Genomic DNA, 27059 nt, shown 5'->3' with positions numbered 1-27059 from the left:
CTGTATATCTATTTTTTTTCAAGAGCATCTTCCAAATGTATAGCAAAACATCATGATTTCAATACGTAGCACGTAGTGTCAATTTAAGAGCCCTATTGCTCATTGATGAACAATACTAATTGTCAGCTGGTTCCGAAGACCCTTTTTTTCCGCATTAGTTACCCCTGAAGAGGGGCTTTTGCCTGAAATGCATTGGGTATAACTTTGTTATTTGACGAATTGTTAATATCGAGACAAGCAGTAAAAAGAAGCCTGGATCGGGGATGTGTGCCATGCCCAAAGACTATACATGGGAGATAGGGTTAAGGCCTGCTAGAGGGGTCTCTTACCTAAGGCAGGGTGCACTAGATCTCCTGTGAGGGCATATCTGCATACGCAGATATGCAAGCCCCTGAAATATCCTTGTCGATTCCTGGATATTGTATTTGACCAGGTAAGCCATAGTAAGTGTATGGACTGGACACTCATTATGAATTCCCCAGCTCCATGATGGCTTCACTGAAGTATGGGATGTTTGGTACCAAACTTCTCGTCATAATAAACCTGCCCTGATTCCAGTGTCAGATTTATTAACAATTTCACACAGAGTACCCCTTAGACGGGTCCACTGAAACCTACCAACCATTGTGTGGTCGTCAACTGGCCGAAGCCAGTCTGCTGCCACCAATCAGTGTTCTGACCTCATGAGGTAAGTGCCTGTGCGCTCAGAGGTCGAGAGAAATGCCCTTCCTTGGTGGAGGTTTTCACACCTCCCCCAAGTCAGAAAGAGCCATCTGTGGCGGGAGCTTCAAAGGCCTTGCCGCATTTGTCATGCGACCCCAGCCTCTCCTGTTAGAGGGATCAGGCCCTCTTCCTGTCCTCATCCCTTTTTTGGCGGGAGGACAGGCAGGAAAATGTAGAAAGAATAAGAGGTGTGAAGCCCTTTGCTAACTCCTCCACTCAGATGTTTAAGGCGAGGTGAAGTACATTTTTCAGTGCCCACCATCTAAAAGATGGTGGGACTTATCCAGTCAGGGCTAGGGCTGTGGTCCCCTCCCACCGGAGGTGGGCATTATAGAGGTTGTAGACACCCCAGGTAAGGGGCCTACACCACTACCCGTCACTCCCTAGTAATGCCCCTAAATCTAATATTTAGGTGGCATCCCCTGACCCTGAACTTCAGTTCCTGATGACCTAAGAAGAGCCAGACACCACAGTCTCACCAGCAGAGAAAACTACAGAGAACTACGGACTAGACCCCAGCCCTACCATCTTGTCTGCAGCCCTTGATGATCCTGCGCCAAAAGGTGACTCATCCTGCAGCCCAGTGACCTCCAAAAACCATGGGAGAACTGCCTGCCTTTAACAAAAACTAAGATCTCCTGAGAACAACGGATCTGTTCACCAGCAACTACTTTCAAGTAGAGGCCTCTGTGACCTGAATAACAGGGAAACCCTGCTCCCGGTTCCACATCTGCACCCAGTGACCCCAGCCCGATTCCAAATGGCTCACCGGTCCCAGTGAGTTTACCTAGTGCGGTTCCCCAGTGTTCAGAGCTAGAGTCCACCCTGGGTTGACCCCTCCCAGATTCCGCGACGTTGCCTGCATCCTCTGTACAGAGAATGCCTCAAAAGTGACCTGCTCCAGTAAGCCGTTTCCAACATCAAGACACTCCTTCACCCGCCGGCCCTGGGCCTTGGTGAAGTGGACCAAAGGTGTTTCTACGTCCCTCAGTATCGTAACTTAACTCTTCAGCTGTTGAGTTCCTTTGACCGACCACCTGGCCTGAGCCTGCAGTCCCTGTCTGATTTTTGCCTTTCTCTACTACTTTACATTGGGCATCCGATGCTGTGTTGCCACCCTGCACCCGACTGCCCATGTGCCGGTGGTGGTGTAGTAATGGTGCTGTTTTGGACCCTGCCCAGTGCTTGCTTCAACCCCTGGAGACTGGTTCTCTGAGCCTCTGTTACTTACCTTTAATCAGCCACTATTCGATTGCCCCACTCTTCGTTGATTTTGATTGGGCAACCAACACTGTATTTGCACCTTCACCTGGCCACCCCTGTGCCGATAGAAGTGTACTATTGGTGCTGAACTGAACCTTGCCCAATACTGACCTTAATTACTGAAGACTGCTCTTGTAAGTCGATGTTTCCTATATGTATGCTGAAGTTTTTCTTCCTCCCGTAGGTTAGCATTGCAAAGTCTGAAAATTGCATGTTGCCCACTATTGATATTGAAAAGTATTTCTATTGCAAACCGTATTTGCCTAAGGGGAAGTTCTGGTGTACTACAAAATCAATATATCCAAGTATTATTTTTATAAAGCGGTCTTGGATTTATTCATTGAGTGTGTGTCTCATTTATTGCCACTGTGTGGCTACACTACCACAAAAGAGAGCATTATTATCATCTTCCTACACTGAGCAAGATCTCTGTTGGATTACAGATATGATCAGTGCATTTGCAACCCTTAAACAACTAAATGAAATGGAGTAAACATGAATAAGACGAAGTGTTGACTTCTGGAACCTGTTTAAAAAAAGTCTGCAACCTGTTATTTAGAAGATAATCTGGAAACTGTTATGAAATATACCTATTTAGGCATTACTTTTGATAATCGGGGTACCATTAAGGCACACTTGCAATGAATTTAGTTGAAGTCTAGGTCTCTGCTGTTTGCATTTGCAGGTTTGCCAAAAAATATAAGTAATTGCATTCTATTTTGTCTTGTCTATTAAACCAATAAAAAGATTTAAACCTAAAAAATATATAAGCGGTCCCTCTTTGGACCCCATTCTTATAGTAATGAATTGTAATCTTCTCTCTTCATTAGCATATGGATCCCAAATTGTTTTAGGAAACGATGCAGCGCTATTGGACACTATACCATTTTTCATATGTAAACAATTGATTAGTCTGCCTAAGAACACTACGCAAGCTCAGGTACGCCTGGAGTTCGCCCTTGTGACTCATCAACTTGTTCGGAACAGTGTTTTCATTTAATCTTGCAAGAGGATGAAGGAGGCTTCCATGAGTACATTGAATTATGATTTAAGGCAAGAAATCATGCACCCAAGACCTGATAACCCTTGGCGGAATATTTAGAAACTTCATTATGTGAATTTAACCCTCAACAATTTGTGGGCCTTACTAACTCTGCCTGCTGTCTTTAGATCCATGGTCAACATAAGTGTAGAAAGAACTTCACAATTGCGTGACAAGGAAATTATTGCAAAAGAATCATATGGTGGATTATCTTAAAGTTGTACGTCTTCCCTCGTTGTCAACAATACCTTAAGTTAGCTTTTTTCTTGACTTGAAGACAAAGTTTTTCATGCAGGTTAGGAAACCTTCCCACAAAAGATTTTGTAACAGGATTAAAAGCAACACGTACTGATGCAAATGTCAGACTTTGTGGTTACAAAAGTGTTGTTGCTGCGTATTTTATATATATGCCCAGTTCTGTCCAATAGCCACAGAAGGCTGCATTAATCAACTTCATATAAGAACTTGCAGGCAGGCCCTGAATAAGACCCTAAATGGACAACATACTAAACTAATTTGTAATTTTGTTAAATTCATAGTTTATTTTTTAAAGTTGTTGTAAATTTTCCTCTCATCCTATTTGATCTGCACCCAATTTTTTTAGCATGTTTATATGCAGTATGGTTTTAGATTGACGTTCGTGATTTTATACTTAATGTGTGCTCTTAATGTGTTTTTCTTTTTTGTTGTGACGGTTTTTACTAACTATATACAATAAAGATTTACTGAACCTGCAATGGATCGAATCTTCAATATTTTAGAGGGACCAGAGGTGGGGGTAGTTTGTTTTTGGCCATTCAGAGACGGGCACGTAGAGAAGACTGGGCACTCTGCTTTTTTTTATGCTCTGCACTGTCACCATACAGCTTTCTGCTTTAAATCCACCTCTACCTTTGGTCATCTGCTTTACGTCGTGCTTCTCTTCACGTCATGTAAACTATAACTGGAAAGATGGATTTTACCCTCGTTTTCATCTCCTCACCATCTCTTCCACGTAGTATGGAAAATAATAAAAAACAGCATTGGCAAAGCCTGTAGGTCTCGCATATGCAAAAGCGATTTGCTTTGCCAATATGTTTTAGCAATGTTGTACACCAGAGTGGCTGCTGTCAGCATAGTTAAGTTAGTGGGGTAAAGGAGAGTGTCGTGAAGTGTTGTAAAGTAGAGTGGAGTGTCGTAGATTAAAGTGGAGTGGCATAGAGTGGCTTGGAGTAGCATGGAGTGTCATGGAGTAGCGTACAGTGTTATGAAGTGTCGTGGCGGGAGTAGAGTGGAATACAGTGTCAGATACATAGGGATGAGTGGTATAGTGTGTTGTGGAGTGGTGTAGAACAGAGTAGAGTGGTGTAGAGGGTGTTTGAAGTCTAGTGTTGTAGAGTAGAGTGGTGTAGAATGAAGTAGATTGTCAGAGTAGAGTAATATGTCGTAGAGTAAAGTGGCATAGAGGGAGTTGTGTTAAGCGTCGTATAGTGGAGTAGTGTCCTAAAATTTCATAGAGTGGAGTAGAGTGCTGTAGAATGGCATAGAGTGGAGTGGAGTGGACTGGAGCAGAGTAGATTGGCGTAGAGTGCAATGATTTTGAGTAAAGTGGTGTATAGTGCAGTGATGTAGAGTGTTGCTAAGTAGATTGCAATGGGGTAGAGTGCAATGGCGCAGAGTGGTGTAGAACGATGTGTAGTGGTGTAGTGTAGTGGCTAAGAGTGGTGGCATATGGTGCAGTCATGCTGAGTAGAGTGTCAGAGTGCAGGGTTGTAGAGTTGTGCAGAGAGCAGTGTCGGAAAGGTGTGCAGAGTAGACGAGTGGTGCAGATGTGGAGTGCATTGGCATAGGGCAAAAAGAGTATAGGGGCCTAAAGTGCAGTGGTGCTAAGTAACGGTCGTAGGTGCAGGGGTGTAGGGTGCATTGGTTTAGAGTAAAGCGGTGTCGAATGCATTGGCGTAGAGTGCAGTGGTTTAGAGTACAGTGGATTAGGCGTGGACTGGGGCAGAGTAAAGTGCAGTGGCGTAGACTGCAGTGGCATAAACTGCAGTGGCGTAGAGTGGATTGTTTCAGAGTAGAGTGCAGTGATGCAGGGTAGAGCGCAGTAACGTAGAGTAGTGTGGCATAGAGTAGAGGGGTGCAGCGGTGACTACACTGGCATAGAGTGGAGTGTCGCAGTGTGTAGTGGCATAGAGCATATTGTTTTAGTAGAGTGGGGTAGTGTGTGCTGGCCTAGAGTGCACTGTCATAGAGTGCAGTGGTGCACAGTATGTTGGAGTGGCATTATTTGCACTGGTGTAGAGTGCAGTAGAGTGGTAAAGAGTAGAGTGCAGTGGCACAGTAAAGTGGTGCAGATTAGAGTGGCAGAGTGCAGTGCTGCAGAGTGAAGTGTCCTATAGTGCAGTGGTTTAGAGCATAGTTACATAAAGTGCAGTGGTGGAGAGTAGATTGGCATAAAGTGCAGTGGTGGAGAGTAGATTGGCATAAAGTGCAGTGGTGGAGAGTAGATTGACATAAAGTGCAGTGGTGGAGAGTAGATTTGCATAGAGTGCAGTGGGGTGGAATTTATTGGTTTTGAGTAAGTGTAGAGTGCATTGGCTTAGAGTGCTGTGGCATAGAATGCAGCGATATTGAATAGAGTGGGGTAGAGTGGAGTAGCACAGAGTGGAATAGAGTGGCTCAGGCTGCAGTGGCCTAGAGCACATTGTTTCAGAGTAGAGTGTAGTGTCGTAGATGTCAGTGGTGTAGAGTAGATTAGAGGGGGATTGGCATAAAGTACAGAAGCGTACAGCGGAGCATGCAGAGTAGAGTGGCCTAGAGTTAATTTCCACATCCCATCCCAATCCATCATTTTCGACACCAGTTTGGACCCAGCTAAATGCACGTAAGTCTTGACCCTGCTCCAATCTGAATAGTCCAACTTGAACTGCCATGCCAGGTACTCCCTGAACCGGAGCACAAGCAACCCAGCACCGGTCTCACACTAGTTATGGGCTTAGCAGCCAGGTACCTCTTGGTTCCAATGACAGTGTGCATAGTACCGACGTCTGGCCTACCCGTTTTACTTATGGAGACATAATAAGTGTACAAAACCGTGATGGATGGAAGCTTGAATTCATCTCAGCCACTGGAATTCACTCGAGCCGCATCTCAATCCATCGTTATTTTGCACATCATGCAACCTCAGTTTGGACCCAGCTTTATGCAAATTGATCTTGACCCTGCTCCTTTTGGAAGAGTCCAGCCCGAACTGCCCAGTCAGGTCCTCCCTGAACCGGACACAAACAACTCAAGACTGGTTTCACCCTATTTATGGGCTCATCAGCTGGGTACAGCTTGGTGCCAGAGACAGACCCTGTGTAGTTTCTTCTGTACGCTAAGGCAGACCAAGACACCCTCCAGGAATTTAAAGACCTGGCTTCAGCAAGTGGCCTGGATACTGCCCCAGAATTGCCTGTGGAATTCCCCACTGGACCCCCTACGCCGGAGGTGGCCTCTCTCCATAAGGTCATGCTGAAAGCTGCAATGGCATTGCACTTGCAACACCCCTCAGCAGAGGCGAAGCCATGTGTTCTCACAGAGGATCTCTTGCCAAACAGTTCAGAACTTGTTACCCTTCAGTGAGGCTTTGTTGACTCCAGGCACCTGTCCTGGCTGTTTGGGAAAGACCTTCGTCTACGCCAGCAGTGGATAAACCTGTGGCCTGCCGCTACGGTTTGGCACCAGGATATCCATCATTCCTTTTTACTTAGTGTTCACCAGAGAACCTGGTCATCCAGACTTCTTGCTCAGGAATGCAGTTGGGTTTTGCCTTCCCTACAGTACCCTCAGAAATTGAGTCTTAACATCTGGAGGCTTGGAGCAAGAAACCTTTCTTGCTAAGGAGAATGGCCTTCAAATCATTAAATGCCAACTGCCTTCTCGCCTGTTTCGCCCATGGGTTAAGGGACATGGCCCAAAAGATGCTGTCACGCAGTCCTGCCAACATGAAAGACCATTTTCTGTAGGTCATTGCGGATGGCTGCAATGCTTCTCGCCATTTTAATAAGTCTGGACTTTGCACCGGGGATACTTTCACCCGAGCCATGGGTATCTCCATCTCTATTTACCATCATGCTTGGCTTGGGAAGTCCAACTTTGGCACAGACGTCTGGGCAAACCTCATAGACCTTACTTCTGACAAGTTATGCCTCTTCAGCGACAAGGCAGACTCAGTGCTGGGGAGGTTTCAAAATTGGAGCCACAACAAGATCACTGGGCCTTAAGTTTCTCCCACCATCCAAGGACTTTTGGTCCTTTACCCCCTTTCATGACTATGGAAGAGGTTCTTCCTCTGTCCCCGGCAAGATGAGCCACTCCAGCAGCAACCTAATCATCTGATCCACCAATACAGTGGCTGCACCAGAGGCAGGTGCTGTGCAGCTACGTTGCAACCCTCCTCCTCATCTTGCCTCACCCTTGTACCTCCAGGAGATCAGACCTAATACGTTTCTTCAGTATTGCTGTGGGAGGGCGGAAGTCGTATTTTCTTCTGGCCTGGAAGGCCATCACTTCAGACCAGTGGGTCCTGCAGTATATAGACAAAGGGAACACCCTTCCCTTACTTCAGGCTCCACCTGCCCTCCCTCCCCCTGACCAGCTTGCCTTTCTACAATAAGAGGTGGCAGCCCTCCTTCTGAAAGGAGTGGTGGAGTTAGTGCCAGGCAAGGAAATAGGCCATGGGGGTTGTGCACGCTTCTTTGTGCCAAGAAGGATGGCAGCCCATTCTAAACCTCAGGAGCCTGAACTCCTTCCTCAGAAAGGAAGGATGCTGATCCTACTAAAGTACTACTGGTGTTGGAGCTTGGAGACTGGATTGTGTCACTAGACCTGCACTTCCACATTCCTGTCCCGTGGTCCCATCGGAAGTACTTGCGATTTGTGGTTGATTCTACTCACTACCAATTTGCTGTACTTCCCTTTGGTTTGACATTGTCACCTCGAGTCTTCATGAATGGGATGGCAGTGGTTACAGCTCATCTCAGCCGGTTGGCATATCGATTTTCCCATACCTGGACGGCTGGCTTCTCAAAGCTTGTATGCTGGAAATGGTGTTGCAAAAACAACAGTTGATGGACAGAATGCAGAACAATGTCATACAGTCACCCCAGTACAGAGATCTGGGCATAAATCCATTGTTTTTTTGCCACCATGCCGTTCCAGTTTGAACCCAGCCATATGCAAATCAGTCTTGACCCTGTGCCTGGTGTTACGCCATCTGTAGTTAATGACATCTCTGCTTTTGGACCTGGGCTTTCCGATCAATGAGCCGAAATTCCACCTGTGGCTCTCCCAATGACTCCAGTTCATAGGGTCAGTACTAGACGCCACCTTTCTCCACACCTTTCTTCCCCATACACAGTCTGAGACATCCATGAGATGGCTCCATCTTCCAAACATGACATGAGGGTTCCAGTCCGGAGAGTTTCGCGATTCCTAGGTCTGCTGACTTCCTGCAATCTATTAGCCATGCACAAACGTTGGCACATGAGGGCCTTGCAGTGTTGTTTCCACTCGTAGTGGCTCAGTACATAAGGGTGACACCTGTTGAACTCCATCGTCATTGCTGCCAGCACTGCATCAGAAGTAGCTTGGTGGGGGACAGAGCCTTTAGTCCTCCTTCGACTGTGACTGCGAGTTTCCAAGATCTAGTTTGACACCTGGGGGTGGTTCAACATGTGTGGAACATGCAGGTAGATGCAGTATGCATTAGTAAGATCATTACCGCAGGTAAGAAACTTTTTCTATTGTTACATTTTTTTGTTGTTGTATAAATTAGGCAAAGAATTCATAATTCATCACATATCAAGCATCATTCCAATATTTAGTATACTGTAGTATCCAATCCAATCAATCATTTGTTAAGCGCACTACATACCCGCGAGGATCTCAAGGTGCTGGGGGGGGGGGGGGCTACTGATCGAACAGCCAGGTCTTGAGTATCCTCCTGAAGGTTAGCTGGTCTTGGGTCTGTTGTAGGCTCAGTGGGAGAGTTTTCCATGTCTTGATGGCGAGGTGGGAGAAGGATCTCCCACCGGTGGTAGTTCGGATTCGCGGGATGGTGTCGAGTGAGACGTCGGCGGAGCGTAGCTGGCGGTTGGGGATGTAGAAGGAGAGCCGTCTATTGAGGTAGGCTGGGCCTGTCTTGTGGAGTGCCTTGTGTTCGTGGGTGAGGAGCTTGAAGGATATCCTCTTGTTGACGGGGAGCCAGTGCAGGTTTCTCAGGTGGGGGGTGATGTGGCCGTGGCGTGGTATGTCGAGAATCAGTTGTACCGAGACGTTTTGGAAGCATTGTAGTAGTTTGATGAGCTTGGTCGGGACACCTGCTTAGAGGCGTTTCCGTAGTAGTCTGCTGCTGACGAGGGCCTGGGTGACTGTCTTTCTTGCATCTGTCGGTATCCATCTGTAGATCTTGCGGTGGGTGTTGAAGCAGGAGGAGGAGACGGCGTTGACTTGCTTGGTCATTGAGAGCGTTGAGTCGAGGATGATTCCGAGTTTGCGTGCGTGGTCGGTGGGTGTTCGGGCTGCCCCCAGTGCCGTCGGCCACCAGGAGTCATCCCAGGCTGAAGGGTTGGAGCAGAGGATGAGGACCTCAGTCTTGTCCGAGTTCAGCTTCAGACGGCTGGTCTTCATCCAGTTGGCGAAAGCCTTCATTCCTTCGTGGAGGTTGGCTTTGGCGGTGATGGGGTCCTTGGTGAGGGAGAGGATCAGCTGAGTGTCGGCGTAGGAGATTATGTTGAGGTCGTGATGTCGGGCTACGTGTGCGCCATGTAAATGTTGAACAGCGTCGGGCTGAGGGAGGATCCCTGGGATACGCCGCAGATTATCTCGGAGGCTTTGGAACGAAATGGGGGGAGGCGGATGCTCTGGGTTCTGCTGGAGAGGAAGGAGGTGGTCCAATCCAGAGCCTTGTCTGCGGCGTGGAGGCTTGTGGGTAGTGTGCGGTGGCAGACGGTGTCGAAGGCGGCTGAGAGGTCTAGGAGGATGAGTTTTGCAGTCTTGCCGTTGTCCAGCAGGGTCCTGATGTCGGTGGCGGCGATGAGGGCAGTCTCTGTGCTGTGGTTGCTTCGGAACCCTGACTGGTAAGAGTCCAGGATTCTGATTTCTTCGAGGTATTGGGTTAGCTGTCTGTTGACAGTTTTCTAGATGACCTTCAACAGCAGAGCAGAGAGATGGTCCGGAAGATCTTGAGGTCTCTTGGGTCTGCCTTAGTTTTTTTGAGTAGGGCGTTGATCTCGGTGTGTTTCCAGATCTCTGGGAAGGTCGTGGTCTTGAGGGAGAGATTGATGACGTTGTGCAGGTGGGGTGCGATGGAGCTGCTTGCTCTGTTGAAGACGTGGTGCGGGAATGGGTCTGACTGAGAGCCGGAGTGGATTGTGCGCATGATCTTGATGGTGTCGTCGATGCTCATGCTGGCCCAGGCTAGCAGGGGGTCGTGGTCGATGGTGTGCGGAGGGTCTGTTGTGTTGCTGTCTGTTGGGACTGTCTGGGTGTTGAAGCTGTTGTGGATGTCTGCTATCTTGCGGTGGAAGAAGGTGGCGAGGGAGGCGCACAAGGCTTGCGACGGCGGGATGTCGTTGGTATTGGAGCTGAGGTTGGAGAGTTCCTTCATGATGTTAAAGAGCTCCTTGCTATTGTGTGCGTTGTTGTCGAGGCGGTTTTTGAAGGAGGTCCTCTTGGCCGCCTTGATGAGTTGGTGGTGGTTGCGAATGGCGTCCTTGTGTGCTGCGTGGCTGTCCGGAGTTTGTTCACTGTGCCATTTCTTCTCTAGTTTCCGGCAGGCTTGCGCGGAGGCTAGGAGTTCTGGGGTGAACCAGCTGGCCCTCTTGCTGGTGTCTCTGTGGGGGGTTTTCTTCAGCGGGGAGAGGGTGTTGGCACAGTCCTCGATCCAGCGTCTGAGGCTGTGGGCAGCGTCGTCGGTGTTGGAGGGTTCGGTGGGTGGGCTGAGAGCGAGGTTTGCTGGAAGTTGGTCTTCGGTGATTTTGCTCCAGCAGCAGCGGGGGATCTGTTGGGTGCAGTGGTGTGTGGTGTGTTTCTGGAAGGCGAAGTGGATGCAGCGGTGGTCGGTCCAGAGGAGTTCGGTGGTGTGGCTGACTGAGACGTGCAGGCTTGAGGAGAAGATTGGGTCAAGTGTGTGGCCGGCGGAGTGGGTGGGCATTTTGAGGAGTTGCTTCAGTCCGAGGTTATCGATCAGGGTTGTGGAGTTGTCGTTGTTGTTCTCAAGGTGAAAGTTCAGGTGTCCGAGGAGGATGTAGTTGGTGGAGGTCAGGGCGTGCATGCTGATCAAATCGGCGATGGAGTCGCTGAACTGGGGGTGGGGTTCAGTAGATGAGGGTGCCTCTGAGGGTGGAGTTAGGGTCTGTGTGGATCTGGAAATGCATGTGTTCGGTGGTGCTGAGCGCTCGTCTGTGCTAGTCGAGACCCTGTTCTTGTGGACGATGGCGATTACTCCTCCAGCGGTGCGGTCTCTGTGGTGATCTTGTCGCCATCTGGGATGGCTATGGCGATGTCTGGTGCAGACGAGTCGTTAAACCAGGTCTCTGTCAGGAAGGCAACGTCCGGGGATGTTGTGTCGAGCAGGTCCCAGAGCTTGCGTGCGGGGCGGGTGTTCAGTAGTATGCATCCGAGGTGGTTGGGGTCTTCCTTGGCGGGTGGTTCATCGGCTCTGAGGCTGGTGTAGCTGCAGTTCCGGCAGGTGAAGGGCCGTGTGTGCGTTTTGGGGCGGCCTTGAAGCAGGTGTGGCGCCGTCCAGAGTTGAGAGCGTGCTGGCGTCGTAGTGGCGGTGGTTGTCGTGGCAGGGGCCAGGGCTTCTGGCGCTGTGCGCGGTCCAGGCGCGGACGGGCGCAGACGGGCTGGCCTTAGGCACGCCTTCGGAGTGCCAACGGCGCGGCCGGCATATATTGGGAGGTAGGAGGGAGGAGCAGCTGGGATGGTGGAGGGGGCGGTAGCAGAGAATGGGCAGTGGGCAGTCAGGGGGGCGGGGCCGCAGGGGATGCAGCGGTGAGGGACAACGAAGGTAACAGACGGAAAAAGGGGCACAGAAACGAGGGAAAAACGAGTAGCACAGAGGGCAGAAGGGCACAAAAAACGAGTAGAACAGAGGGCAGAAGGGCACAAACAAACGAGTGGAACAGAGGGAAGAAAGGCACAAACAAACGAGTAGAACAGGGCAGAAGGGCACAAAAAAACGAGTGGAACAGAAGGCAAAAGAGGCACAAACGAGGGAAAAACGAGTGGCACAGAAGGCAGACGGGCATAAAAAACAATTGGAACAGAAGGCAAAAGGGGCACAAAAACGAGGGAAAAACCAGTGACACAGAGGTAAAAAGGGCACAGAATTACCGGAAAAACGAGTGACACAGAGGCAGAATACAGAAATATAGGGGCAGCTGAGAACAGAAGGCAGAACGGGCAGAGAGGCACGGGGGGAGCAAGGGGAACAGAAGGGAAAACCGGGCAGGGACACTGTGGCAGCGAGGGGTACGACAGTGATCTAGCTCATTAATTGGAGTCTAAGGTCAAAATGTATTTTGATAGCCATTCAGACTGTCATGTACTGCAATCTCTATAAGGTATTTGCATATTACTAGCTGCGATTAATGATGGGGCCATTAGACAGGGAGAGGGCACCAGTTTTTTATGATGAATGCTTCTGCACATACCTTCTACATTGGAATAAAAATATTTCTGTAAATACAATATCCTGTTTCAATTGGAAAACACCCACAGCATCATTCACTAATTTCCAAATGGCCCTAATCTCTATTTCTTCTGCTCTGTTCATAATAACTTAGTTGTTGCTTTATACTAAGCTTATGAATTTGGGGTGGAAAGTAATCTGTAACAACAGTGAAGAGGGTTGCTTCTCCAAATTCGTAAATAACCATAGTTAATTACCTATTTTTCAGACATTTTGGCTGTACGTACAGGCTACAAAATGCACAAGAATGGCTCCCTTTGAATCAATAATTCTTTCAGTTATGTTTTTCAAGGGTGCTCCAAATTGTAAGTCATAAACCTGTTTTGCAGTCTGAGGATTCAGAAATGAAAAAAATTACTTTTTGATTTGTGCCATGAATTTTGAATGTTGGAACTATTATTGCTGATTGGCATGCTTTTATTTAGCTCCCTAGTTAAGAGTTCCACAGACTTTGTTTTGTTATTATTTGCAGGTTCTTAGTTCTAAACTGATGCCGACTGCTGATGATGAAATGGCAAGAAACTGTGCCAAATCTTTCTGTGAAAACTTTTTGAAAGCTGGAGGCTTGAGGTCTGAATCTTTTCTGTGGTTGTGTGTTATTAAAAGTTGTTGAGTGGTGGTATTTTCATCAACTTGTTGTAAGTTATTATGTCATGATCGCACATCCTTATCAGCTGTATTATATTTTGACCTACCATACCTCTTTATCTGTTTCCTTGACTGATGTTTGGGAAAGAGAGTCCTAGATAACTTTGCTCTTGAAGATTTTTGGGACATTTATTTGGGGGTTTTCCATTATGCCTAACATGTCATCTTGATTGTTTCTTCAGAGCCCTCAAAGGATTTCTCTCTCCCAAACGTTTGCACATACTTATTGTCACATGTGTCCCTCTCACACACAAACAGACATACACATTAAATAGGCTAGAGGTTTCAGGTGGACAGTGTCTGGGCAAGGCAGGACTCGCCAGACTGTGTCAAGATTCCAATAGATGAGAAAGCAAAGAGAAGAACTCTATTCATAGCATGTGTTTGCTGAAGATACACATGCTATGCATACTCCTGCCTTCTAGTCTTGGGCCCGAACTTTGCAAGTTGCTTTTCCTCGAGGAAGTTTTATGATCGGCGTTTTCTCTTCCCCCATCGAGGTATCGTGCATGTACAACGGCTCCTTTGTTAGAACGTTTTTTTCCGCCATCGGTCTCGGGCGGACTGCACCGGAGCTCTGCAGCACTCGATGCCCATGCGTCCTACAGTCAACAAAGCGTGCGACCGAGATCCAGTAGACACTCACGGATTCTAGGAGCCAGTGACCCACATTACCCGCTACCTAGTACACAAGCACCCTTGTCAATAATGACAGTCTCCAAGTGATGGTTCCCTCAGTGCGGGACCAAGTACGCACACTCCGATATATTCCAGGTGTGTAATTTATGCTTCTCTCAGGAGCATAAAGAGGACAAGTGCGCGGCTTGCGCATTAATAAAAACCTAGAGGATTCTTCGAACCCATAGTGATCGATGCCTGGCTCACACCATGGAACTGGCGGAAGGTGAATTCTTGGGGTAGATCACTCCGGTGCACAAAGAGGGAACCACATTACCAAGGTTCATCTCGGATTCTGGGCCGGGGACCAAGACAATGCCACATACCGCAAATACAGTCAACCCCCATGTAAAGAAAATCTTACACTAACCTCCACCACCCCTGCCATGCCATGGTGCGCCACACCCCTAAGGCTGACACCATGAGCCTGCCTCTGAGCAGAGAAGGGACAAGAATTTTCTCGATCGAGCTAATAGGCCTCGGGACGGTTCCAGCACTTCACTGTTACCGAATCATAAGTCAATGTCAGGGTTTTTAAGCCACACAAAGTTTCTGAGGACACACGACTTGCTCTAAAGAAACAAAAGACTCATACCCAGTGAGTAATTGACAAACGAGGCATTGGCTTTGAGGGGCTGCAACAATTTATGCAGTAAAACCTTATAGAAAATGCCATGAGGTATGTTCAGGATCAACCCTTGCCACAGCCTCCACCAAAAAAAGTGTCTCCGTAACGCAGGTCCCCAAGTCCAATGTCTTTCAGCCCTCCAGAGACACCACAAACACAAGTACCCTCTGCTCAAGAGGGGGAGATGCAGGACACAGACTCCCAAGGACCACAGGATACCCAACATACCCCTGACCTTTGGGATGATTATGATGTGGTCGTGCCTGACCCAGATATGGAGCTGCCAATATCTACGAAAGCTTACCTTCCAGGTGACACATTCTCAAACCACAATTTCATCCAAGGAACGGTAGAGTACGACAAGCTTCCTATACACCCTACAGAGGAGCTAACTGACTTCCTAGTGGAAAGACTTTAGCGCACATATCACAAAATTCAATACACCCAATGATTGGCTCCATCCTCAACATATCCAAAGACATCTTCAAGGACCCAGCCAAATCCAGGGTCCTAACTCATTGCATAGAAAAGAAATTCAGGCCATGTCCAACTGAATCTATTAACATATGAGGACACCCAGCAGATTCCTTAGTTGTCACAACAGCCAGGAAAAGAGGTACTGGAGAGGTGCCTCCTTCCGACCAACAAGGCAAAATAATTGATGCAGCAGGTAAAAGAGTAGCAGCAGGTCATGCAAACCACTGGAAGATCGATAATTCAGTTGGCCTATTCTCCAAATACAGAAGGGCAATTTGGGATGAGATGCTAGATCTAATACAATATCTCCTGAAAGAGTACAAAAAACGAGGAGAAGAACTGGTAAATGAGAGGAGACTGTTATCAAATGCAACAATCAAATGTGCATTATATGGAGCTTGCACTGCTGCAAGGGGCTTCAATACATCAATCCTACTCAGTAGACATGCGTGACTACGCATATCTGGGTTCAGACCGGAGGTGCAGCAGCATATTCTCAGTGTCTCATTCGATGGGGAAAACCTCTTTAGGCCAGCTGTAGGCACAATTAGAGAAGATCAAAAAGACACTGATACAGCCAAACCCATGGGTGCTTTACAAACAGCACCTCAAAAGCAACAGTCCCTTCAGGATTACCAAGGGCAGCAAAAGCCTCTACCCCAAAAAACACCACCTATCAGTGCCAGCAACACCAATACCACCAGCAAGGAAGCGGATACTATTGTGGAGAATAGAAAAACAAGGGCCGAGGTAGAGGTACACCTAGCATGGGCAACTCTACACTACCAGCTAAATGACTTGTCCCCCTCCCACCCGGACCACAAAACCTGTTGAGGGGAAAGCTACAACAATTCCATCAGTTGTGGACAAACATCACATCAGATCAATGAGCACTACAAATATTGCCTAGAATTACTCAACAACCACCAAATAACCCGCTAAAATGGCAGACATTAAATCCACAACATATACCTCTGCAAAGAGAAGTAAAGGCGTTACTACAAAAAGGGGCACTAGAATCAGCCCCACTCAAATATTGAAAGAAAGGAGTCTACTCTCTTTATTTCCTCATACCAAAAAAAGATGGATCACTATGGCCAGTTCTGGACCTGCAATCTTTTAATCGCTACATACTATCCGAACACTTCCCTATGGTCACATTGCAAAATGTAATACCACTACTAAAGGAAGGCGACTTCATGACTGCATTTGAACTGAAGGATGCTTACTTACACGTTCCAATCCACCCAGCACACCGAAAATACCTAAGGGTTGTGGTAAGTTGACGTCATTATCAATTCAAAGTGCTACCTTTCGGGGTGATGACAGCCCAAGGGTGTTGACAAAATGCTTTGCCGTAGTAGCAACAAACATACATGTCTTTCCATATCTCGACGATTGACTGATCAAGAGTCCCACCAAACACAAATGTCTAAAGGAGATTCAAAAAACAGTAGACCTACTTCACCAATTGCAACAAAATTACATCTCCATCCACTCCAGGTATAAATATACCTAGGAGCAATACTTAGTATCAAGAAAAGCTTACCCCAATCCATAAAGCGTTCTCTATCTCCAGAACCAATCTAGTCTTTTTCAGCCACATCCTCACCTACCAGTCGAAACAGTGATGCCCCAATTGGGAATGATGGCATCATGCATAGCAATAGTGCCACATGCAAAACTACACAAGAGACCTCCCCAACAGTGTTTAGCATTCCAATGGTCAGAAGTGGGGGGAACAAAGAAGATCTAGTGTTGGTTTCACCCAAGGTCCATCAGACACTACACTGGTAGGACATCTCCTTAGAGCCTTCAAGGACCCAAACCCCCAGATGGCAATCGCAGCTTATGCATTACTCGTGGGGTTGGGTGCTCATATGAAGGACATTGTGGTTCAGGGGCACTTGACCTCACAACAACAGCCAATACACATCAATATGCTGGCGCTTCTAGCCATCTACATGGCTCTCAAAGCCTTCCTAACAAATATATTTAAAACAGACTGTAGTTATAGATTCCTTACCTTAGAATTACTCCCAGGCATCAGACTGGATCCAGAGATTTTTTTTTTTTTGTAGTAGGACCCCTGCGCGTTGGTAGGTGGCATCGGTCGACTCAGCGTCTGACGGCGTTGTGGTTGCAGGGATGACGTTGTGGTGTCTTCTTAGACGCTGCCCTTGTCCCTGCCCTGATGTCCGTTCTTTCATTTTCCGCCCCAGCCAGTGGAGATCCGGAGAGAGCTTGCTCTTGGTAATTTTTTTACTAAAATTTCTTCGGCTTTTGTCAACATCTTTAAGTCTTCGACTCCTGGTGCACGAGGGGTGTCCTACCGTCAGCCCGGTTTCAAGCCCTGTGACTCCTGTCGCAAGCTGATGTCGGTCACCGATACGCACCTCCTGTGCCTCTGGTGCTTGGAGCGCGACCTCAACGCGAAGTCGTGCTCTGACTGCCGTGCCCTGTACTCGAAGTCGTGGTGGGAGTGGTCCCGAAAGCTTTTGAAGGCCCGGCAGGCTGCTCTGCACCGTTAAAGGATTCGGTCGAGAGGAAGGTCGTGGGACCGGTCGTGAAGTCAACACCATTCGTCCTCAAAGTCTTTTTCACTTCTCGGGTAAGTCGAAGCACAAGAAGTTGGTGAAGAAGCATCTTCGATCATCGCCTTCTCCCTGTCCGTCGCCTTGACCTTCCTACGGTGAAAATCTGAAGGAAGCACTTTAGTTAGATTCCTTACCTTAGAATATCCCCAGGCATCGGGCTGGATCCGGAAAATTTTGCGTAGCAGTACCTCTGCGCGTTGGTAGGCGTCGTCTGCCGCTCCTCGTCCGTCGGCGGCGGCGGGATGACGTCGTCGGAGCACTTACACGCCGCCTTCGCCGCTGACGTCAGTTCTTCTTTTTTCCGCGCCAGCAAACGCAGGTCCGGATAAAGCAGTACCTTAGTAACTTTTTGACTAAACTTTTTCGATCCTTTTTGATCACTTCGCGAGTCTTTAAGACTCTCGATGCCGGTAGGGATGCCCGGGTTCAAGCCCTGTACCGACTGCAACCGACTGATGTCGGTTACCGATTCCCACTGCCGGTGCCTCTATTGCCTTGGGGCCGACCACGATGACTGGTCGTGCCCCGACTGCCGGGCCTTGACGTCGAAGGCTAGGCGGGAGCAGTCCCATAAGTGCCTCGAGCTCCGGCAGTCGGCCCGCGCCGCTCTAGGTCCCGGTCCAGGAGGGGGTTGAGGGACCGGTTGCGGGGCCACAGTCATTGAAGCTCGGCGAGTCGTCGGGCTCCAAGTCCTCGGGTAAATGGCACAAGAAGTCGAAGAGACGACATCGCTCTTCCGACTCCCCCGACGCTTGCGCGATGCAGCCGGGGGTTCGGGTGACACCGGCTCCGCAGCCAACTCCATACCCGCCGGTCCCTGGGCTGAACGCGACGCCGGAGGAAATCTAGGCCTTCCTCATGGCCATGCGGTCCCTCTCTCCTTCGTTGGGTCCCGCAGAAGCGCCTCCGGGCCCGCGGCCCCGACTGGGAGTCCATGGGGGCCGGGTGCTTCGGCCCCGGCGCAGTCGGGTGCTTCGGCCCCGGCGCTGCAGGCCCCCGCTAGATCCGGTTCCAGATCCGGGTCGCCGCTGGTAGACCTTACCACCCCGCCGGCGTTGACCCCCAGGGTGTCGCCCCTGGCACCGTCCCCGCACGGCCCCGCCCCTGATCCTTCCCTCGGTCCGAATCCGGCGTCGGACCGGCACCGATCGCCGTGGCATTCAACGCTGGCTGAGGAGCAATTCTTCTTTGATCCGGCTCCATCCTTTGACCCTGGATATCAGGAGATGGAGGACGAGGGGGGATTGGGAGGGGTCTGAGGACCATCTGACTCAGGAGTGTCAGTCATTTCAGGACTGGACAGACAAGCTAGGGGAAGGCAGTGGTCTTGACACTTCACCTGACACTGGCTTTGTCTCCCCTCCTACCGTGGCTACGGAGAAGGGGGCTGCTTATAGCATGGTGCTGACGAGGGCGGACAAGGTCTTGGTGCTTACACTCCCCGTCACAACTGTGAGGTCCAACATCCTCACTGAGGTCCTTAAACCGCAGACAGGCTCTCCGGAGCCTCTACTGCCGTTTAATGAGGCTCTCATGGACGTCCTGTTGGGCACCTGGTCCAGGCCCTCTACAAGTCCCCCTGTAGATAGGAACATCGCCAGGCGCCACCGCCCAGCTCCGGGCGACCCTAGCTTCCTGTCCACCCACGAGAGCCTGGATATGCAGGCCTCTACTTCCCAATCCGCATTCCCGACTGAACCCCCAGATCGGGAATCCAAAAGGAATGAACAGTTTGGCAAGAAACTCTTCTCCTCCCTCAGTTGTGGGTTGCAATCAGTCAACACCGCTTGCCTTATTGGCCGTTATACCCACTCTCTGTTGCGGCTGTGCTGCCAGAGTGCCCTGAGGAGGCCCGGGCGAAGCTCGCTTAAGCCCTCGCGGAGGGATGAGACGCAGCGCGATATTCCATACAATGTGGGCTGGATACCACGGACTCGCTGGGCAGGGCGATGTCAACGTCTGTGGTGGTTCGCCCCCCACGCCTGGCTGAGGTCCGGCAACTTCTCAGCTGATGTCCAGAACACCATCATGGACATGCTGTTTGATGGCCGCCACCTCTTTGGTGGCAAGGCAGATCATGCGCTTGAACGCTTCAAGGACTCCAGGGCCTCGGCCCAGTCCTTGGGCCTCTTGGGCCAGCGTCAGCTGTCTGCCTTTCGCTTCTTTCGTGGCCAAAGAAGGGGCTCCCCTTCACATCCTGTCAGCCACGGGCCGCAGTCCAACATCCAACGCGGCGGCGGACGTGGTAACCGCCGTGGCGGTGCCAGGAGACAAAGGCGAGGCCAGTCCACATCCACCCCCGCAGCACCTTCCTCAAAGCCTTCCTAGTCCGAGCTTTCAGGCCCATTCGACGCCAGTGGGGGGCAGGGTCCGCCATAACCTCCTCCACTGGCGGACCATCACATCGGACAGGTGGGTGCTGCAAATCGTCCGAAGGGGCTACTCCCTCCCCTTCGAGGCGACCCCTCCAGCCATGCCACCGCAGTACCACTGCGTGTCGGGAGATCACTTGCAACTTCTGCAGGAGGCAGTGTCGGCCCTCTTGGCCAAGGGAGCCATTGAGCGTGTTCCTGGGCCGGAAGTAGGTCGTGGTTGTTGTTCCCTCTACTTTCTGGTCCCCAAGAAGAGCAAAGGGGGCCTTCGCCCTATCTTGGACCTGCGAAACAGCAAAAGCTTCCTCCGGAAGGAGAAGTTCAAGATGCTGACTTTGACTCAGATCTTAGCTGCCCTAGACCCCAGAGACTGGATGGTAGCGTTGGACTTGCAGGACGCTTATTTTCATATCCCAGTCCTGCCGGCCCACCGGCGCTACCTGCGGTTCATGGTAGGCCACGAGCACTTTAAGTTCACTGTGTTCCCCTTTGGCCTTACCAGCGCCCCGCAGGTGTTCACGAACGTGATGGCGGTGGTCGCAGCTCATCTGCGCAGATTAGGGGTGTCAGTCTTCCCCTATCTCGACGACTGGTTGTTGAAGGCAGGCTCGCCCCAGACAGTCGTCAGCCACCTCCAGACTACGGCCGACCTCCTGCACTTGCTGGGGTTTTCCATCAATGTGCCGAAGTCACACCTGTGTCCCTCTCAAAAGCTCCTCTTCATCGGAGCGGTTCTGGATTTGGCGCAGTTTCGGGTTTATCCTCCCGAACAGCGGGTTCGGGATATTCAGGCTCTGATTCCGACCATCAGCCTTTATCCCGGTTCTCGGTCAGGTTGATGCTGCGGCTTCTGGGGCTGATGGCCTCCTGCATCCTTCTGGTGCATCACGCCAGGTGGCTGATGTGGGCTCTGCAGTGGGACCTGAAGTTTCAGTGGGCCCAGCATCAGGGCAACCTGTCCGACCACGTCCTGATCTCGGAGGGCACTGCGAGACAGTTGCAGTGGTGGCTCACGGACCGCGATTGGGTCAGCGGCAGATGCCTCTCCCTACCCCAACCGGAGCACGTAGTTGTGACGGATGCGCCCCTCCTGGGCTGAGGGGGCCACATGGAAGAGGCGGAGATCAGAGGCCTCTGGTCTCCCGCGGAGTCCCGGCTCCACATCAACCTTCTGGAGCTGCGGGTGATCCTGCTTGCACTGAAAGCATTCCTTCCCTCTGTCCGGGGAAGTGTGGTGCAGGTGTTCACCGACAACACCCCGCCATGTGGTACTGCAACAAACAGGGCGGGGTGGGGTTGTGGACCCTTCGCCAGGAGGCTATGCGCCTCTGGCAATTGCTGGAACACCAGGGCGTCACCCTGGTGGTTCAACACCTGGCAGGTTCCCTGAACGCCAGGGCGGACAAACTCAGCCGTTGGTGCATGATGGATCACAAATGGCGTCTGACTCTGACGTGGCGCAAGGGCTCTTTCGGCAGTGGGGAGATCCTTGGTTTGATCTATTCGCCACAGAAGAGAACGCGCAATGTAATCAGTTGTGCGCTTTGGAATTTCCAAGGCAGCACTCGCTCGGAGGCGCTTTTCGACGCGAGTGGAGTTGCGGTCTGTTGCACGCCTTTCCGCCTATACCACTTCTGCCCAGAGTGCTGAAGAAGATCAGGCGCGACCGGGCCCAAGTCATCCTTGTGGCTCCGGACTGGGCACAAAGGTACTGGTATCCCGAGCTACTCAGCATGTCAGTCGATCGATCCCCCGATTTGTCTGCCTCTTTAGGAGGACCGTCTGTCGCGGCAGCAGGGGACTGTCCTCCACCCGAACCTGTCAAGTCTCCACCTCCATGCGTGGAGATTGAGCGGCTACAGTTGAAGGCCATTTGACTTGCCTCCTGAAATCTGTGATGTGATTCTGGCAGCCAGGCGTCCCTCCATAAAATCGGTATACGCCTGCAGGTGGTATACATTTGTGGCATGGTGCACAGCAAAGGCTGTGGATCCCCTTTCTGCCCCTCTTTCAGAGGTTCTCCTCTTTCTTCTTTCTCTTGCCCAGCAGGGCTCTGCTCTGGGCACTATCAAGGGCTACCTCTCTGCCATATCTGCCTTCTTAAGGCTTCCTGATCAGCCTTCTCGTTTCAAGTCCGCTGTTGTAAATAGATTCTTGAATGGCATCACTCACATGTTTCCTCCTGTTCCTTTTGTGATGCCTCAGTGGGACTTGAACCTTGTTCTGACTTTTGTGATGTGCGCTCCTTTCAAGCCTCTTCACAATTGCCCTCTTCGTCTTCTAACTCTTGAGACTGCATTCCTGGTTGCCATCACCTCTGCCAGGAGAGTGAGTGAGCTCCAGGCTCTTTCTTCTAAGCCTCCTTTACTTTCTGTCCATCCGGATAAGGTTGCTTTAAGAATGCGCCCCTCTTACCTGCCCAAGGTAGTCACAGCCTTCCACATCGGGCAGTCTATCACCTTCTTTCCGCTCCGCATCCCTCGAAAGAGTAAGAGAGGCTCCACCGTCTGGACCCAAAACGTGCGCTCTTATTCTATCTGCACCTCACACGCCAGTTCCGGGTGCATGACCAGCTCTTTGTTGGTTACGTGGGCGCTAAGAAGGAACGGGCGGTGCACAAACGAACCTTCTCTTGGTGGGTCATCTTCTGCATCAAGATTTGCTACTCCTTGGCGAAAAAGGAGCCTCCTGTTGGGCTGAGGGCCCATTCCACTTGGGCCACGGCGGCTACTACCGCCCTGGGTCGGGGAGTCTCCTTGCAGGACATCTGTTAGGCAGCTTTGTGGGCCTCGCTCCACACGTTTGCTAGAACTACTGCCTGGACAGCCAAGTCCGGAGAGATGGCTTCTTTGGCCGTTCCGTTCTCCAGGACTTTCTGATGTGATCTTGGTTCACAGACCCACCACCTGGGTTGGTATTGCTGGGGTATCTATTCTAAGGTAAGGAATCTAACTAACGTGTTTCTTTCAGATGAACAAGTTACTTACCTTCGGTAACGATATATCTGTTGGAAACATTAGTTAGTTAGATTCCTTACCGCCCCACCCATCCTCCCCGTTCTGCGAACTGATATCTAGGGTTGAGGTACATTCCTTCGAGGGCCCTGGTTTCATGGCACCAGTGTCGGTTTTTATCATGGCTCTGCGTTTCTGGCATGGAAAAGCTGTGTATAAGAACGAACGTCAGCGCCCGAGGGCGGTGTCCAAGTGCTCCATTCAACGTCATGCCGCCGACGGACGAGGAGCCGCAGACAACGCCTATCGACGCGCAGAGGTACTGACGCCTGGGGATATTCTAAGGTAAGGAATCTAACTAACTAATGTTTCTTACAGATATATTGTTACCGAAGTTAAGTAACTTGTTCATCAGGACTAACATCCTGACGGAGGTGCTTCAGCCAGCAGCAGCCTCTTCGAAGCCCCTGCTGCCTTTTAATGAGGCCCTCACTGACATCCTTCTGGGCACTTGGTCCAAGCCCAGCACAGGGGCTCCTGTTGACAGGATCATTGCCCCACTCCACCGCCCATTCAACCCACTTTCCCTCTCCCAACACCCTACCCCTGAGAGGTTGGTGAGTGAAGCCTCATCCTAAAGAGGCGCATTCCCTACTGCTGCCCCATGTAGACAATCCAAGAAGCTGGACCATCTTGGGAAGATGATGTTTTCTGCCGCCAGCTTAGGACTGCTGTCAGTGAGCACTGCATGTCTTTTGGGCCGATGTACAGTGTGGGATATGGTTGCACAAGTGCGGCCACAGTACCCGGATGAGCCCCAGGCTGTGCTCACCCACGCTGTTGCTGAGAGTTGAGATGCAGCTAAGTTTACTATCCGGTGTGGGCTGGATATCGCCGACTTGCTAGGCAGAATGGTTTCCCTGTCTGTAGCCCTTCGGCGCTATGCCTGGCTGAGGACATCTGGCTTCTCTGAGGATGTCCAATTCACTATGCCTGGCTGAGGACGTCTGGCTTCCCTGGGGATGTCCAGTCCACACTTTTGGAAGTGCCCTGTGATAGCCGTCTCCAGTTTAGTGACAACGCGCTCTAGCGCTTAAAGGACTCTCTGCCTACTGCCAGATCCTTGGGCCTCGCAGCAACTTCTTGCCCCATGCAGTCTGCCTTTCGCGGCTACGGAAGGGGTGCCCACCAAGTTCCACCCAAAGCCACAGGACCACACAAGCTACCCAGCCGATACGTGGCTGGGGACGTGGGACGTAGGGAGCAGGCCAGTCCACCCATACCCTCCTGCAGCAGATGGCAAACCTTCCTTGTCTGACCTTTCAGGACCAATAGTTGCCAGTGGGCGGCAGGTTCTGCCATCACCTCCCCCACTGGCACATCATGTCTGACAGGTGGGTATTGCAGATAGTCCCAAGGGGCTACAACCTCCCCTCCAATACTACCTCTCCCTCCATTCCACCAGCACCCCATTGCATGTCGAAGGATCACTTGGCCCTTCTCCGCCAGGAAGTCGTGGCTCTCTTGACCAATGGAGCTATCGAACAAGTCCCTGTGCCAGTTGCAGGTCGTGGTTGTTACTCCCACTATTTCCTGGTACGCAAGAAGGACAAAGGCCTGCCTCCTATTTTAGACTTCGGGGACGTCAACTGCGTCCTCCAGAAGGAGAAGTTCCTTTGGCTCAGGTCTGGTCTGCCCTTGCCCCTGGAGACTGGATGGTGGCATTGTACTTGCAGGGCGCTTATTTTCACATCCCCGTCTTGCCAGCCCACTGGCGTTACCTACAGTTCACGCTAGGCCACGAGCATTTTCAGTTTACTGTGCTCCTCTTTGGCCTCACCGCCCCTTGGGTGTTCATGAATGTTGGACTTGGGCATTTTTGGCAGGTTCACCCCTAAACTTTTTGCCTCTAGCCTGCGGCATGGTGGTAGTGATTTTAGGCATCTGCTCACTTTAGCACTGTTGCCCAGTGTAAAGTGCGTGCGCACTCTGTGTGCGTGTGGTGAGTGGCCTGCCCTCCCATAGGAATGTATGAGAGATGTGTGCCCATGGTAATTCCTGATATGAGGGGAGTGCAGGGTCAAGTTTACTATGTGCAAACTCATGTTAATAAATGCTGCGCAATAGTGTGCGCAGATTTATTGTGGTTATTTTAGAAATTCCACTTTTAGAAGTTGACATTTCTGTGTGCTGTGAGATGTGAATTGCCTTTCTGGCTTGTGAGTGACAGATGCTGGTTGGTGTGGCTGGCTCCAGGAGCTAGTATGAGTCTGCCCAGTGGTGAATAGGAAGATGTGCATGTAGATGGGAGGGAGGAGTTTCACCTGGGACCTGAATAGGGCTGTGCCTTCCCTCCACAATGCTGGCTCCACCTCATGTGGTGCGTCTGATGTCCCTGGCCTGTCTTGTGAAAGGGAGAGAGGAGCTGAGTAAAACAAAGTGCTCAACAGCTCCCCTGAATGAGTTGTATCTGGTTCTCGCATTGCCTGCACCTTTGAGACAAAGGAAAATGGTGTATAAAAGAAGGGGCTGTGACTCCATGAAAAATGTTCTGCTTTGGATCCTTATTGCTGCGGGGTGTGCTGCTGCTGGGGCCCAGGAGGACTTACCAGGAGGGATGCCTCCCTGGGCCTATCTATGCCCTGGAACCTTTGCCTCCATTTTCTTGTTTCAGGACTTCACAGAGACCTTCAGCCTTGCTACACCCGGGGAGTGCTGTGCTGAGATTCCCCTGCTGAGTGTTTTTCCTATTGTGTGCAGAGGCGCCTTGGTTTGTTCTGGGGAGAAAAGCTTCTGTTTTCACCTTGCAGCGCTGAGCTGTGATCATTTGTGAGGGGATCCCGACATAGGGATTCTCCCGCTGTGGCTGACTTCCTTGCGGGTTCCCACCCGTGTATTTTTTATATATTTTACTAGCGGGTGCCCACCCTGCTTATGGCATCTTTTTTACTTTATCATTAAAGCGGGTGCCCACCCCGTGTTTCACCACCGCGGCCCGAGCCACCTTCTAGACTTCTGCTGAGCCACCGGTGTTACACCAGTCCGACCCGGAAGCCAGGCGGCCTTGCCTGACTGGGGGCGGGCCTAGTGTTCAAGTTCAAGAGTTCAAGTTCAAGCATTTGTATAGCGTGCTACTCACCCAGAGGGTCTCAAGGCGCTTACTTATCGAAAAGCCAGGTTTTTAGCTGCTTTCTGAAGGAAAGGTGGTTCTGTGTAAGGCGGAGGTGAGTGGGGAGAGAATTCCAGTTTTTGGCCGCTAAGTAGGAGAAAGATCTTCCTCCCATGGTGGATCTACGGATGCGCGGAATTGCGACGAGGGCTTGATTGGATGATCGTAGTTGGCGGGTGGTGTGTTGAAGGACAGTCGTGTGTTGAGGCATTCGGATCCTAGGTCGTAAAGGGCATTGTGTGCATAGGTGAGGAAACGGAACGTTATTCTCTTGTTGACGGGGAGCCAGTGGAGGTCTTTCAGGTGACCGGAAATGTGAGCTTGACGGGGATGTCCAGAATGAGTCTGGCTGAGGCGTTTTGGATGCGTTGGAGTTTTTTCTGTAGTTTGGCTGTGGTTCCGGCGTAAAGGGTATTTCCATAATCCAGTCTGCTAGTGACCAGTGCGTGGGTGACTGTCTTTCTTGTTTCAGGTGGGGATCCAACGGAAGATTTTTTTGAGCATGCGTAAGATGTTGAAGCATGAAGATGAGACGGCGTTGACTTGTCTGGTCATTGAGAGGGAGGAGTCTAGGACGAAGCCCAGGTTACGTGCGTGATCTGTAGGTATGGGTGATGTACCCAGGGCCGGTGGCCACCATGAGTCGTCCCAGGCAGAGGGGGATGATCCTAGGATGAGGACTTCCGTTTTGTCCGAATTTAGTTTTAAACAGCTGTTCTTCATCCATTCGGCTACTTCTTTCATTCCTTCGTATAGATTGGTTTTGGCGGTGTTTGGGTCTTTGGTGAGG

General features: G+C 50.6%; 1 protein-coding gene across 3 annotated transcripts in view; it reads left to right on the top strand.

Annotated features, from left to right (window-relative positions):
- The window catches only part of USP24 (ubiquitin specific peptidase 24), a 1909144-nt gene that overhangs the window by 631148 nt on the left and 1250937 nt on the right, over window positions 1-27059 (top strand). For all 3 annotated transcript variants that reach the window (XM_086952711.1, XM_086952716.1, XM_086952707.1), the window contains exon 31: window positions 13219-13316. In XM_086952711.1, coding sequence (XP_086808837.1) covers window positions 13219-13316 — 98 coding nt within the window. The remainder of the gene's footprint in view (window positions 1-13218; window positions 13317-27059) is intronic.

The sequence above is a fragment of the Lissotriton vulgaris genome, chromosome 1_1, assembly GCF_964263255.1.
Source record: "Lissotriton vulgaris chromosome 1_1, aLisVul1.2, whole genome shotgun sequence".
NCBI lineage: Eukaryota > Metazoa > Chordata > Amphibia > Caudata > Salamandridae > Lissotriton > Lissotriton vulgaris.
The sequence above is the reverse complement of the archived record's forward strand: the minus strand, read 5'-3'. Positions and strand labels throughout refer to the sequence as shown.